Raw genomic sequence first — 14711 nt, forward strand, 5'->3', positions numbered from 1 at the left:
GGATTTCTACAACTTTTTACTCTAGGAAGAACATGAACTACAGTGTTTTCAAAATCCTGCTTTCTCCTCTAATTCTAGTTTTCTTTGGGGGGAAATGCAGCTTACCACTACAAGTCCTGTTGTCAGCATTAAGAGAGTAGTGGGCAGGGCATCCACAAACAAAACCTCCAACTGGCACTGCCAAGCAGAGGTGGGAGCAGTGCCCATTGCTGGAAGCACACTCATTCCACCCTGCCTGCCGAGAGGAGTGAAAGACGAGGATGTCCATCACATAATCCAAATGGCCCTGAATGATGGTGCGGTTTTGGCCACTAGTTTTGTTGGCACGCTCAATGCTGCGTCGGCTCCAGTCGGTCCAGTAGATGTAATCTTGGTACTGAGTTAAGCCAAAAGGATGAGGCAAGTCATCTGCTATAACTTCACGGTTAAGTCCTATTTTCGGAAAGGCAGTAGACAGGAAAAGCAGAGGGATGAAATATGTGAGAATAGGAGTCTTGTTGCCCCTTCCCCCAAATTGTAACATATAAAACATTACATTTGTAAGCAATTTAGAATAGAACAATTCATGTTAAAGCAATTCTAAAACCAGACCAGTCCTCTAAAATCAATCCATCTACAGTCTGACCCCATGCCTCAAACTTACATTCTTCTATAAATCACCAAGTTTGTTTAAACTCCTACAAATGATCTGTTTTGATTGTGGCCTTATTTTCTCTCCGTATGGGCCTATACTTCAACTTTTCTTCTTCCTCTCATAAAAAGATGGAAATGCATATACTGTATTTTACTGGTACAAAAAGTCATTTCAGGAATATCTAGGGAGTTATAAATTCCATTACAAGCACCACAGTAATGAAATTTCCACACAATAAAGAAATGTGAATCCAAGTCCCTGGCCCACTATTGGTAACAATAAACAGAATACAATGCCAGAGAGAGAAAGAACCTAGCCATTCATATGAAGCTTTATTAATAGTATCTAACCAATGGTGATAGCAACCTTTCTGATTTTGCATAAAAAGAACAATATACTACTAGCTGTCTGAATAAAAAAGGAGAGCTTACCAAGCATATTTGAAGATTCTATTAAGTTGGTGTCCAAGTCTGTCCAATAGAGCCTCCTTTTAGCATAATCAATAGTTAGGCCGTTTGCACGCCCCACGTTTGGAACTAATGTAGTACGTTCACTTCCATCCATGGCAGCTCTGTCTATCTTTGGTTTCCCACCCCATTCAGTCCAATACATAAATCTAAATTCAAAACAATGCATATTTAACATTTCACTTTTGATTATTTGGGAGAAAGGGTCATATTCATGCATAGTTAACTAAACACCTTTAAAGAAAATATATGGTAAATCAAGGAAATTCGTAAAACAAAATCATGGCTATAATTTTTCAATTATTTTGGCACCCTCAACTTAATTTTTTCTTATATCCTAAAAAGGAAGTGAGTCAGCGTTCCTTAGTCTTTCCAATGAATCTATTCCATCCAAAACCTAGGGATTGGAAACAAACCAGTGATTTCCTATTGCAGCACTTGCATTTATAAAACTAATATTCAAGAAGATAGGAAAGAATTAAAGCTCTGATCTCCAAACCTGTTTCACTTCTGAATAAATATCTTTATATATTTCTAAATACAAGTAATTCGAGTTTTTAAATTTTTAAACTTCCTTTGTGACTTGCGTAAAAAATTCTCCCCAAAAACAAGTTGCAGGAGTACATCAAAAGTACAAATTAACTGAAGTTTAAAAAGCACACTTTGAAATGTATTTGGACACACAGTCCAAGGGAACATACTGTATGTATTAGAGCAATGAATCACCCCATACTGTGTCAGCTGGGCAGTAAACATTATTATTGTAATTGCTGTGAAATTTTAGTATACTCTTGCTTTTATTTTAATTTTTTGAGTTTCTCACACTACCCTTTGAGCAGCCTTATAGTACTCCACGCTTTTTAAAGATGAGGAGGCCAACGCTAAAAGAAATGTGAATGATTTGTCTAATGTCTTCAAGCCAGTCACATGACAGAGCTCGAAGTAGAAACTAATCCTTAGCCCTTCCCACTAAACTAGTGAGGCGCTCGTTTCAGGACACTGAATTCTGGGACTAGGAAAGCAGTCCCCACGCCAATGCTCATCAAATACCCGAGGCAGACATTCAGTCATCAGCCCGGCAGCTGAGGGTTAACTTGGGAGCAATACGTATATGAACATGCTTTTCTGAAAAGTAAAGTTGGTTTCAGGCTTTGTTTGTACTTGTACTTGTCAGCTGACAGGCACGTGCACACCACAAGAACCAAAGAGAAACAACTGTGACAGAAATTTCACAGTTGCCAGTAGCCACATAAACTAGAGTCCTCAGTACCAATTACTAAATTTATCTGTCTAGTAACTAATGCTTAGAGTAAAAGATCACCATAATCCAACCACAATATGTCGGCACAGAGAAGCTGCCTTTGATATGACCTCCTAATTAGATGGCTAACTAGCTAATCATGGAATTAATGTGATTTCAGGAACACTAGTTTTAATTATAGATATGATAAAATATGCTCGTAAGTTCACATTGTTAACTTCTGCTTTTAAAAGTGGAATTATTCTTCAAATTTCAGATCTCTTAGCTGCTAGTTTTTAAAAACTTGCTAAATCATGCAGGAGGATCATCTATGCTTGAAAAACATGTCATTTTGTAAATAAAGAGTTTACTGTATTTAACACCAAAGTTTCTCCAAGCTTATAATAATGATCAAACTAACTGTCTATTTTGAATTAATATTCTAAAATGAAGCTTTTTAACAAAACAATGCAAGTAATTCTTTATTTCTTTGCACACAACATTATTTCAGTGGGTTTACTTTAATAAACATTATTTCAGTGGGTTTACTTTTTGGAATTTGGTATACATTGGGAGAGAGTACAAGCAAATATAGACTTGATACCTTTAAAAAGGCTGTTTACTTAACATATAAATGTGAGTCATAATATTAGATTATTAATCCATTTCACTAATCTTTCTTCACCCAATGTTAATAATGACAAAAAAAATTTAGCTATCGTGTTTCCCCGAAAATAAGACCTAGCCAGACCAGCAGCTCTGAGTCTTTTGGAGCAAAAATTAATATAAGACTCGGTCTTATTTTAACATTAGACTGGGTATAATATAATATAATATAATATAACACCGGGTCTTATATTAATTTTTGCTCCAAAAGACACATTAGAGCTGATGGTCCATCTAGGTCTTATTTTCGGGGAAATACGGTAATAATTATTAATTCTAAAATCAGTGAATTTTCAACTAATGGTTTTAAAATAAAGCCTACCTATGGTTTAGTTGTCAGATTCCTAATAAGCATTAAGACATCAAGAATATAATCCATAACTAACCCACGCACAATATAATTGCAAAGAATGCATACATAAAGCCGTTTACCCTTCAGCAGGATCCAATGCAAGAGCTCTGGGACTATCTAGGTCTTTCCACACCAAAACTTGTCGATGTTGCCCATCCAACTTTGACACCTCAATTCTATTGGTTCCTGTGTCTGCCCAGTATAAGTTCTTCCCAAGCCAGTCCACTGCCATGCCTTCTGGATAATCTAAGCCGAATTCTACCACGTGTTCCAACGCACTGCCATTCATAAAGGCTCTGCTGATGGTCTGCAAAAATAAGATTAACAACAAAGTCCCATGGCTTAAGTACAAAACACTATCCAAAAAAAATGTTTGGTTTGGGTTTTGTTGGGTGGGAGGAACCAGAAGAGCCAGAGGCATAGTTTCTTAATGCAATTCATGTATTTTACAAGCACGAGAAAAAAAAAAATATATATATATATATCAATCTCTAATTAAATGCAACTGTGACCTCAAGTTTTATTGCCAATTGAGGAAGAAATTTTCTGACATTCTTAAAGACCAAAAATTTATTCTAGTAAGACAGTGGAATTATTTTCTTTTAAATTTATTAGTAATCAAGTGAAAAATGTGAGCAGAATGTTGTAGACTTTTAACTGGTAGTCAGCTTTCTGAAGGTGCCTGAGAGTATGCCATGTCACTGTGCCAATTTGAGACGATCTCAACAACCTTATACCTTATAAAATGCATAATACCGTTATCATATTACTACTATAGCTTTGAATTCCCTAAATTTAAAACAATCATAATTCATGCTATTAATAATAACTGCTACTTCCTTTCAAGCACTATCCTAAGTACTTTGTGTACATATATTTTCAATTAAGCTTCACAATAGCCCTTCAAGGTAAATATTATCTCTATTTTCAAGATAAGAAAACTCAGAATGCTATACAGTAAAAGCCAAAATTTATTTATTTACTCATTTATTCACTCATTTAATAGATAGTAACTGAACAGCATTAGGATACTATGCTGGCTCCTATATCCCATGATTTTTGCATGTTAGACAACATTTTACACAAGTTATGTGAAACAAACCCAAAACAATCTGGAAGAAGAAAAGATTATTCTCCAGATTTTCTGAGAGGTCCTTATTGACTCGGTATGCTTTACAATATTTATTCTAGGGAAAAAAATAAAGATGTGCTATAACTCATAATTGGCATTTTTTACCTCGGTCAGGCTCCAAAATTTTGCTGAAAATAAATTAAGAGCCAAGTCTCTAAAAGCCACTTCTGTGAAGCATACAATTGCTTACTTTCTAATTGCAGAAAATGTCACTCATTATCTTCAAATGGGACAAAGCAGGGGAAGATTATGTCTTACAGATTTAGAACACTCAAGCAAAGTATATTAAACGGCACTTAATAAAATACTGAATGGGGCTTCCCTTGACTTCCTTTAAAAAGTTAAAGGATTTTGTTGAACTTTGCCTATGAAGCAATGAGGGAGGCTGATTATAGCATGAAGACTCAGAAATTCTAGAAGCTCTCCCTTTTAGTCCCCAGTTTTAATATTCCAATTCTTTTGCTAACCTTGAGTGATATATCGGTCCAGTAAATTCGGTTGTCTGTCACATCAAAATCCAAAGCAGAAGCTTCTTTAACGCCAGTGAGTGGAATGGCCACATTATTATTGTTAGTTTCCAAAGAAATTCGCCTGATATCTGCTCTCCGTGAAAACAAAAGGAAAGCCTCTGGGACAATGCAGGTCTTCAGGTCACTAATGAGTTCAAAGCCAATGGGACAGGCACAGCGAAGGCCCTGAGGTCGATAGAGGCAAAGATGGCTACATCCCCCATTTTCCTCAGCACAGGGGTTGGAACCTGAAAGATAAGTTAATTATAAAAGGGCACAGAAGGACACACACATTGACACAATCCACACATTTTCACTTTAAAATGACTAAGCATTCGGTTCACAAAGGCCCATGATTGTATCTGCTCCCAAATCTAGAGTTTCAAGTCTGATCTCACAAACAAGCTCTGTGAGGATTATCAGAGGCCGGATGCAATGTCGTGGGCTGTCCCAGCGACTCACAAGGCTGAGCAAGGAGAATCACTGGAGACCAAGAGTTCTGAGCTGAGTGTGCTATGTCGATTGGTTGTCTACACTAAGTGGGCAGCACAGTGCCCACCTCCCAGGAGTGGGGGACCACAAGGTCACCTACGGAGGGGTGAACTGGCCCACTTAGGAAATGGAGCAGCTCAAAGCTCCCTTGCTGATCAATAAAAGTATGGCAAAACCTTTCCTTTGTACTCACAGGAAGCTTTAAAATAAGCTACATCACTCCCACAATAGGATTGAATTCTTTTGATGGAAAAGTGTGTATTTTTATCCCTTCAAGTCGAACCATGTAGCCAGAGTACTAAGCCAACATTTAAAAGACCCATTCCTGTTTAAAAAAACAGGTTAACGGCTGATTTCTATATTCCCTCAAAACATCAACAACTTACAATGCTGCTTTAATAAACTGCTGCCTATCTCCAGCTTTTCTCATTCCTGGCTTCCACCTCTAAGAGAATTCTGGAATTACTTACCAATGATTCGATGAACATTTGTGGCCTTTAGGCCCATGAGGTCAGGAAGCTGATCGATGATGATTTCCCTCTCTGCACTTCGTTTATGCACTCTCTCGATGCTACGCCTCTGCCAATCAGTCCAGTAAACATAGTCACCCAACAAAGTAAACCCGAATATGTGAGGAATTTTGTCTTCCACTAGTACTCGTCTCCCAGTGCCATCAGTATTCATAACCTTCAAGTTTAAGTTTAAAGAGGAAAAAAAATGTGTACTTATTCTTCAAATGAATGTAAAAGTGACAAATCCACTACCTGTTTCATAAAAATGCACGTGTCATCTCAGTTATCCCTACTGCAGTGCTTTCACAAATAACAAAATGCTGATTGAATGAGAATGATTTCAAATACTCAATAAGCTCATATTTTACTTCTATTTCTCCAATCTCTTATTACCCTTCCTTCTAAAAATTTTGTCAATATTAGATTTAGTATGCATCTCCTCTACTAAACTATGTAAAAATTAAAAATACAGTATCATCACCTTATGTTTGCTTGTACATTTGTTTTCAAATTATAATGTACCGTCACATACATTATTTTATTGCATATTCGTTTTATAATATGTTATTCTAGTCTGCGAGTTTTGCCTTTTTTGCATCTAAGGAAACAGATTCATATAAGGTCACTTAGCTTATAAACAGAATCGATGTCTTTTTTAGGACTCCTTCCATTTAGTACAATTTTTATTTCATTGCTTTATTTAAAATTAACATTTTTTAATTCATTCTGACACTCTCATAAACATCAGCAATCTCCTTAGAAATGGCAAAGGCATCTTTCCTGCGTCTGACATTGCAGCAGCATGTACTAATCTTCTGTTCTAAAAGATGGAGTAAGTCTTTGAAAACACCAACTTGCAAAACCCCCAACTGAGACCATTTCTACTATTTAAAGTGGCCTGTGTGCCAGGCAAAGTAGCCTTCAGAAATGTTTTTCTGGTACTAAAAACATGTACATGTAAACAATATCTGCCCCTTGACCTACCTAAAAACAGTATCAGATACAATCTTATATTCAAGTATTAATTTAATCCATAAAATTAGTAAGAAATATTCCATGTAAGCCAATACTGTGATTGCCTAGGTTGAATGACAACCAGATGTTTCTTTATCTCTCCTCTCTAAAAATTTTAAAACACCTGCTGATCTTCCAAAAACAGCCAAACCTTGCAAACAGACGAAGTACTTAAAAATTGAGCAAGCAAAACTGTGTTATATCCTTTCATTTGCAAATAACACTAAATATTTTATTTATATCTGATGGAAAAAAGACTATATTAGTTGAATGTTTGTTCATATCAGAAACAACAGAACTTCTATTAAGCCAACTGTATAAATCTATATTTAAATAAAGTGTTTTTTGAAAGTCAAAAACATTGTTAAAAAAAACTAAGTACTGTTCCAACTCCTCAATTAAATACTTTATAAAGTTAATAATTTCTCTGAGACATGAATTTAGATTTTCTACATTTATATTTTCTTGCAATAGATCATTATTCCTGGACATATTTTATGATGTCTATGTTATATCTTAAAATTACTTTGGTGTTTAAGAGTGAAAGGACTAAACAGAGAAAAGGAGTTAATAATTTATTTACATATCTTAACTAGAATGTGAGAGCTAGAATAGCAGGAATCTTAATTCATCCATTTATGTGTCTTCCACAGCTATTAGAAAATATCCTGGCAAAGGACTCAATAAATACTTGTTCAATAATTTTTAAAAGGAGATAGATTTCCTAAGACACTCAAGAAGCCTTCCTAAAAATGAAAATGAAAATTTCTATAACAGTTCTTATCCTCAGATCCTACAGCTTAGCCATTTGAATGAATGAAAGGTATTCTTGCACAAATTTTAAATCCATGTAAAAATGCATTCCATCACCTACTTTTGGAGAAAGGATATATTCCTGATCCCTTCTAATGGCAAAGCTCTGAGAAAGAATTTCTGGCCCCATTCTATTACTGCCTGGCTACTTTGATCAAGGTGAAAAATCTTTCCTTCACTATGCATATCATTTAGAAAAGGCTTTATTTTAGGTAGGGGAAGCTTATTTATAAAACGATATACTTTTGCCTCCATCCTAATAAGGAGATTCGCTCTTACTCCAGTATCTTCCTCCAACCCCTTTACAAGAACTTCCTCCTAATAATATTTCCTTCCTTCCCAGAATCTTCAATTTCTCCCTTTCCATAAGGTCCTTCTTTTCTGCCTTTAACACAACATAATTTCCCCCATTTTGGGAAGATGCTGTTTAAAAGTTGAATGATGCTGTATAAAATTGAATGATGGTTTTTATTGCCATGTTCTTTGAATATGATCTCTAACAGCTGCCTCCACGGCTCTTACCATTTATTCCCTTAACTCCCTACAAATGGCTTCCAATCTATGACTCAGATTAAGTAACTGTTGAAAACGGTCAATGACTACTTTCTTGTTTTTCTTAGTTTTTGTGCTCTTTTGTCTCTTTTTAACATTTGATAATCTTAACACCCACTGAAACTCTGCACTGGGTTTTCATGGCGCAATATAATCTTTTTTTTTTTTTTTTTCTATAGCCAGGACTGCTTTTTATCTCTTTATTTCACTGGTTACTCTATCCTTTTTCAAATCTTAGTGGATATATTTCAAGGTGTCCCACGTTCTTTTCTGTAAAACACCCTTCAGAAAGCCCATCAAATCTTATGGCTTCTACTATTACTTATGTAGACAAATTACAAATACCTACGCAAAGTTCTAGTCTAAGGTCTCATCAGCTTCGACTGCAGAATTTCTAACCGCATCTCCTAGAAAACGTACTGCTACCTCATCTAAATTGTCACATACTTCACAGAGAACTGATGTTCTCCATCAGGAGTTCATCATCCTATCAGAAAGCATCTAACACAGTGCTAAATATCCTTTATTATAGAACTCTAAAACACTACTTTTTTACAAGCTTATGGTATAAAAAACATACCTGATTTGATTGTATTCCTAGTTTCGGTATTATCTTAAATCAATTATTATGCATTATCTTACATTTAATAAGTTAACACTAATTTGGCTGATTACTGTATCCAAATATTGGCCTTCCTATTAAAACTGACTGATCAAAAAGCATATTCTAGATGCCTAATACTGAACTTTTTAAAAAAATAAAATTTAAATTTCTACTTCAAAAATATTACAGATCAACCAACTCTTTTCTCTTTTAGCTATGTCATCCTGCAACATTTTTGTTGGTTCATTTTGATAAATGAACAACTTAAAAGACAGCTAATTAAGTATGAGTTTCAATAAAGGGCGAAAAATGAAACTGAAAATCTCAGTGAGAAAAATAACATAAGCACAATTCTAATCGATCCTTTTAGTTGAATAATTAAGGATCTTCTATTTAGCAGTTACCCTTCCTTCTTCTGTTCGCTAAAAAAATGTCATGATTAGCAAACCATGTTCTGGCAGAATTAGATAGATTTGGATTTCAAATATAAGCTATTACTCACTGGGTAACTTTAGCCAATTTCTTACATGTAAAATAGGTAGAGAGCACTTAAACTCACTGAATTATTTAAGGATTAAAGAAAATAATATTAAATACATAGCACAGTACCAGATGTGTAGTAGATGCTCAGTAAATGCTGGTTCTTGCCCTTTAGAATTATTTTAGTAAAATGCTTTAGTCCTTAAAAGGAAATAGCCATATTTAAATAGTTATAGTTAATTTATTAAAATGTAGTGCTTCAAAATAAAAATACAAAAATATAAAAGAATATGTGGAACTAAAATAACAAAATCGCACATTGTTAAACTGAAGAATAGAAGCAATACACATCTTTCTATATCCTGGCAACTACTGGAAAACAACAGGGCCTTATTCCCTTTTCCAACCACCATTTTTACTGTTTGCTTTTGATACTTAGCTGTACAGTAACTAAAACAGTAAATAAAAAGGAACAGTTTGATAAGTTGATCAGAGCATACTTTTGATGCTCTACCAGACCCTCATTCCACTGCCCCCAAATCAAACATTAATGAACATATCTAGTAAATGCAAATCACCATAAAAAAAACCATGATGAATGCTAAGAAGTTTATAACAGGGTCTCTTCTAGCTTAGGAATTTCAATCTTAGTTGGAGAGGTAAATTATATTTATATTATAATCATACACATATACCCTTCTCTCTGGCCTATAGCTAACCAAGAGAAACTTCAGGAAATAGTAGGAATTCAAACCCATCTTGAAGAATTTTGATAATAAGATTTTCCAGAATAAAAGAAATAACACATTTTAAGACACAGTGTCAAGGATGCTCTGTATGACTGACTTTCAAAGAAATTCTGAGGCAGAAAGAATACAAAAGGGACTTAAAGGAGACAGTACCAGTGAAAGCACTTGGAAAGTGACCTGACAAAGCTGTATGTCAAGAGGACCTCATTTACCTTTGTCACTGGTTCAGATGGTTTGTGCTAAAGATAAAGATCTGAAATACAGAATTATGGCTAAGAAAATATTTTCAATTCCTGTGAGATGGTAATAGAAGTCCAAAATCCCTTATCTGAAAGTCTTGTGGCCAGCTGTATTTCAGAATTCAGATGTGTTTTGATATTTAGAAAAGTTAACACAATGCACACAGCATGTCACTTCTACATGGGTCCAGAGGAGCACTTCGTGGCCAAACACATTAATATTTTTACAGCAAAACACATAAATATTTCTACAAAGGGAGATAAATAAAGACTATGAATAGTCTTACATGGCTTCAAGTCAGGTTCTCCACCAAATGAATTAACAAAAATAACGGTTTTGAGAGCTTTTTGGATTTCAGAATTGCACATAAATAATTGTAGATCAGAAATGCTTTGCTGATCTTCACTGCAGTCCCTTGACTAAACTGGGGTTTGGATCAGTGTTAATACTACTCTAAGTGCAAGCAAGGGCCTCGGGAAAAAGAAAAAAGACCAAAGGACATATTAAGGTTTTTAGCTACACCTGGAGGAAAAACAACAAATGGCAATGAAGGTCTTAAGAAGATCTTTAGGATAGCAATGGCCAAGAACTTACATACAGTTCCCTAAATGCCACAACTAAGGATTTTGTAGCTTTACTTACTAGGGCATTAGTCCTTTCCAGCTATTCCTTGTTCTCTCTCTCTTTAAAAGCAAAAACTAAGTCGGGGGGGGGGGGGGGGGGGGGCGCGGGGGGAGGGTTAAAGCTAAAGGAGGAGTGCCATAATAAAGTGTACCCTAAAGCTAGACATATCATATCTATTTCAAATTAAACGATGTAATTCAGATGTGCTAAAGATTTTTAAAACGTATTATAATTTTGTAAGCACGTTGTTTCTCTTACTCCCCTATCTTCCTATTCTTGTCTGCTGCAGTTTTTATAATAGGATTGAGTCTAGAACGGTGCTGTCCAAGAGAAACATGATAAGCCACAAACGCTTGTAATTTTAAATTTTCTAGTAGCCAGATTTTAAAAAGTTAAAAGAAACAGTAAAATTAAAATTCAAGAAGAAAAATTAATTTAAATAATATATTTTATCTAATCCAATACATCCAAAATATTTTTATTTCAACATGCAATCAATATTTAAATTTTTTTCATGAAATCTTATGTATTTTTCATATTAGGCTTTCTTTGTATGTATTTTACACTTGAAGCATTTCAATTCAGAGTAGCCACATTTTAAGTGCTCCATAGCCATACATGGCTACTGGTTATCATAATGGACTACGCAGGATTAGAATTTCAAAGTGGTGACTATACAGCCTACAACATTAATACACCCTTTTTAGATTAGATCTCTGTCCCCTCTCACACCTCCCACCCTCAGGGTGGCCCTAGACCCATCAGGCTCAGTAAAGCCACAAACAATTAAGTGTATTCCTCCTCGGCTATAATATACGTAATTCTATTATGGGTTAAAATTACTTCAAAAAAACAATTTCTGATGAAAATTAGTAACACTGTACCTTTTCTCATCTTTTATCACATTTTCAAGTTTACATTTCAAAGTGCTAGATTTGCAAAAGCAATGACAAAGGCCTGATTCTCTCATTTCTTTTAGGTTATCTCAAAATAGAAGTATTAAAAACACAGTTATATTCATAGGAGAATCCTTATCTGTCATCTCCTTGGCCCTCCCCTTCAGAGCATTCTAGATTGACCATGTATTGATAATGGCTGAAGCTGGGTGTTTCAAGAGAATCTTTACTCTGCCTTACTGTATGTCTGAAATTTTCCATAATTAAAAAAAGAAAGAGGGGTGGACAGATGGCTCAGTTGGTTAGAGCGCGAGCTCTGAACAACAGGGTTGCCCGCTGGATTCCCACATGGGCCAGTGAGCTGCACCCTCCACAACTAGATTGAAAACAATGAGCTGCTGCGGAGCTTCCAGAGGGATGTCCAGATGGCTCAGTTGGTTAGAGCGCGAGCTCTCAACAAGGTTGTCGGTTCAATTCCCACATGGGATGGTGGGCTGCACCCCCTGCAACTAAGATTGAAAACGGCAACTGGACTTGGACCTGAGCAGCGCCCTCCACAACTAGACTGAATGACAACAGCTTAGAGCTGATGGGCCCTGGTGAAATACACTGTGCCCCAATACTCCCCAATTTAAAAAGAATTTAAAAAAAAAGAAAAAAGATAAGGAGCAAGTCCAAGGGAGAAGGGGTGGGGGAGGAGGAGGAGGAAAAGCTATTATTAATAAATGCTGTTATTCTTGTTGTTGATGAGGTGGAAAGCAATTATAAGAATCCTATGAAGAGATTAAGGGATCAACAGCTTAAATAAAATCTGATTGTGAGACCTTACATCTAAAAAATCATATATTTCCCTTTATACAGAGTCCAATGGTTACTTTCTGAAATCTCTTTCGTTTAATTATTTGTGCAGAGTTGACACTTCTACTAGAAAACTGGCTTCTCCCCTATATATTTCTCTTCTACCAACCACACTCTCTCTTTCTACTGGGCAGAAGCAACATAGTAAAACAAGAACAGTCTGCTTTATCTCCAAGAAAATCACTATTACATTTCTCATACCCAACTATTAGTTAGGTGCAAGAGCAATTGCGGTTTAAAAAGTTAAAAATAATTGCAAAAACTGCAATTATCTTTGCACCAACCTAATAGTAACTGTTCTGGACAGGTTACTAGGTTTGTAAATATTATTCAAAGTCCCTTATGTTTAAAATAATAACACAAATCCTGGTAAAAGCTTGTTTGTACATTCTGAACCCAGAACAAGTGAACCATTTTAGGTAATTCCGAAAGATTACCCTTATGCTTTAAAAGTTGAGCCAACACTAATTAAATCTTGTGGAAACTCTGGAGGGTGTGCTTCACTGTATTACCTCAGAGTGGTTTAATTAGTTAAACTGATAATTAGGCTTCTGTCACCTCTAAAATCTACCTTCCAATCTGAACCAGAGTCTCCAGTGGTTTCAGCTGCTTCAACCACACTGCGGTATAGGTTTAACATTCTGAGGCATTCCCAAATACTGCAAACCACACTGAGAATATAGGCTACAACAGGAAACACATGTGGGTTAACCAGAACATTATCTCCACAGAGAGGAGGTAATAGCAAACCTTCTATAAACATCACATCCGGTTTTTGAGCAGTTTCATCAGTTCATTAAATGTCAAGACAGAATTACCCATGAAATCTTGGAATGCAGCCAGTCTACTACCAAAGTTGTTGCTATGCAACTTTACTTGACTAGACATGTTCAAGAAATAGATGACAATAGGACAACCAGGCATCCATCATAAAATGAGCTGGACTGGGAATGCTGTGTACTTCCAAAAGAGAAACTCAAATTATGCTCACAATGGACCATTCCTCTTCTAATATTCCAGCCAATATCCAAAACGAGTAGTAAATTAAAAGTTCATAGAAGGACAAACAGATATCATTGGGGCTGATTTGATACACTTAATAGGGTACAAAATACAATTTTACAGAAATGGCCTTTTAAAAACTGGAATGTACTACATCCATGGAAATAACATTTCACTTGTGCAGACTATCACTAGGATGACAAGTAAGAGAAATGCTTTGGGCCCAGGAGGGGAAGTGAAAGGACCCATGCACCTGTTTAAGAGAGCAGCTGGGCAACGGCAGTGCTGTACTTAAAGCTTTTTAACCTGGGTCAAGAGTATTGTGTCTGAGTGAATAACTGACTTTTTAATATGAGAAAGGTATCATAGTTGCAGTAGGTAGTTTTATAATATTTTTTCAAGAAGTCATGCTTACAGTAGTAAACATTTACAGATACTACTATGTTCTTTTACAGATAGAGCTAAGAATTGCTATTGTGACCAAAGCTTCCTAAGCCTGAATTACTTAGGAAAACTAGAAAACTACGAACAGATTTTCAGATGAAGGCATCATTATGACACACAGCAACACCACCTTCGTCCATCATACTGAATTGCTTCACAAGACATTTCTGAAAGCCCACTGCCCTGCAGCCTTCCATGAACCCGCCTGGGAACACATGCGCATGTTAACAAGGGGAAACTGCCCCCTTTCCTCTCATTCTTTGCAAGCACAACTAAAGTAAGTTCTCTTTAAATTCTGAGTAGAAAAACAAACCAACTGTAACACCTTTGTATTGAAAGTACTCCCGTACCAATGAGCATGCCTTACGCTCAGATATTGGTTTTTAAACACTATTCTTCATTAAAAAGAACCATGGCTCCTTGGAGCAACA

At 35.8% G+C, this 14711-nt stretch overlaps 1 protein-coding gene across 1 annotated transcript in view; it reads right to left on the minus strand.

Moving 5' to 3' along the window:
• The window catches only part of LRP6 (LDL receptor related protein 6), a 125786-nt gene that overhangs the window by 31805 nt on the left and 79270 nt on the right, over nt 1–14711 (minus strand). Inside the window, exons 8-12 of the mRNA XM_019744743.3 lie at nt 5963–6179; nt 4959–5248; nt 3440–3666; nt 1066–1250; nt 106–432 (exon numbers count right to left, since the gene is read on the minus strand). Of these exons, the coding sequence (XP_019600302.1) occupies nt 106–432; nt 1066–1250; nt 3440–3666; nt 4959–5248; nt 5963–6179 (1246 nt within the window). The remainder of the gene's footprint in view (nt 1–105; nt 433–1065; nt 1251–3439; nt 3667–4958; nt 5249–5962; nt 6180–14711) is intronic.

The sequence above is a fragment of the Rhinolophus sinicus genome, chromosome 1, assembly GCF_057876585.1.
Source record: "Rhinolophus sinicus isolate RSI-liver-muscle chromosome 1, RSI-T2T, whole genome shotgun sequence".
NCBI lineage: Eukaryota > Metazoa > Chordata > Mammalia > Chiroptera > Rhinolophidae > Rhinolophus > Rhinolophus sinicus.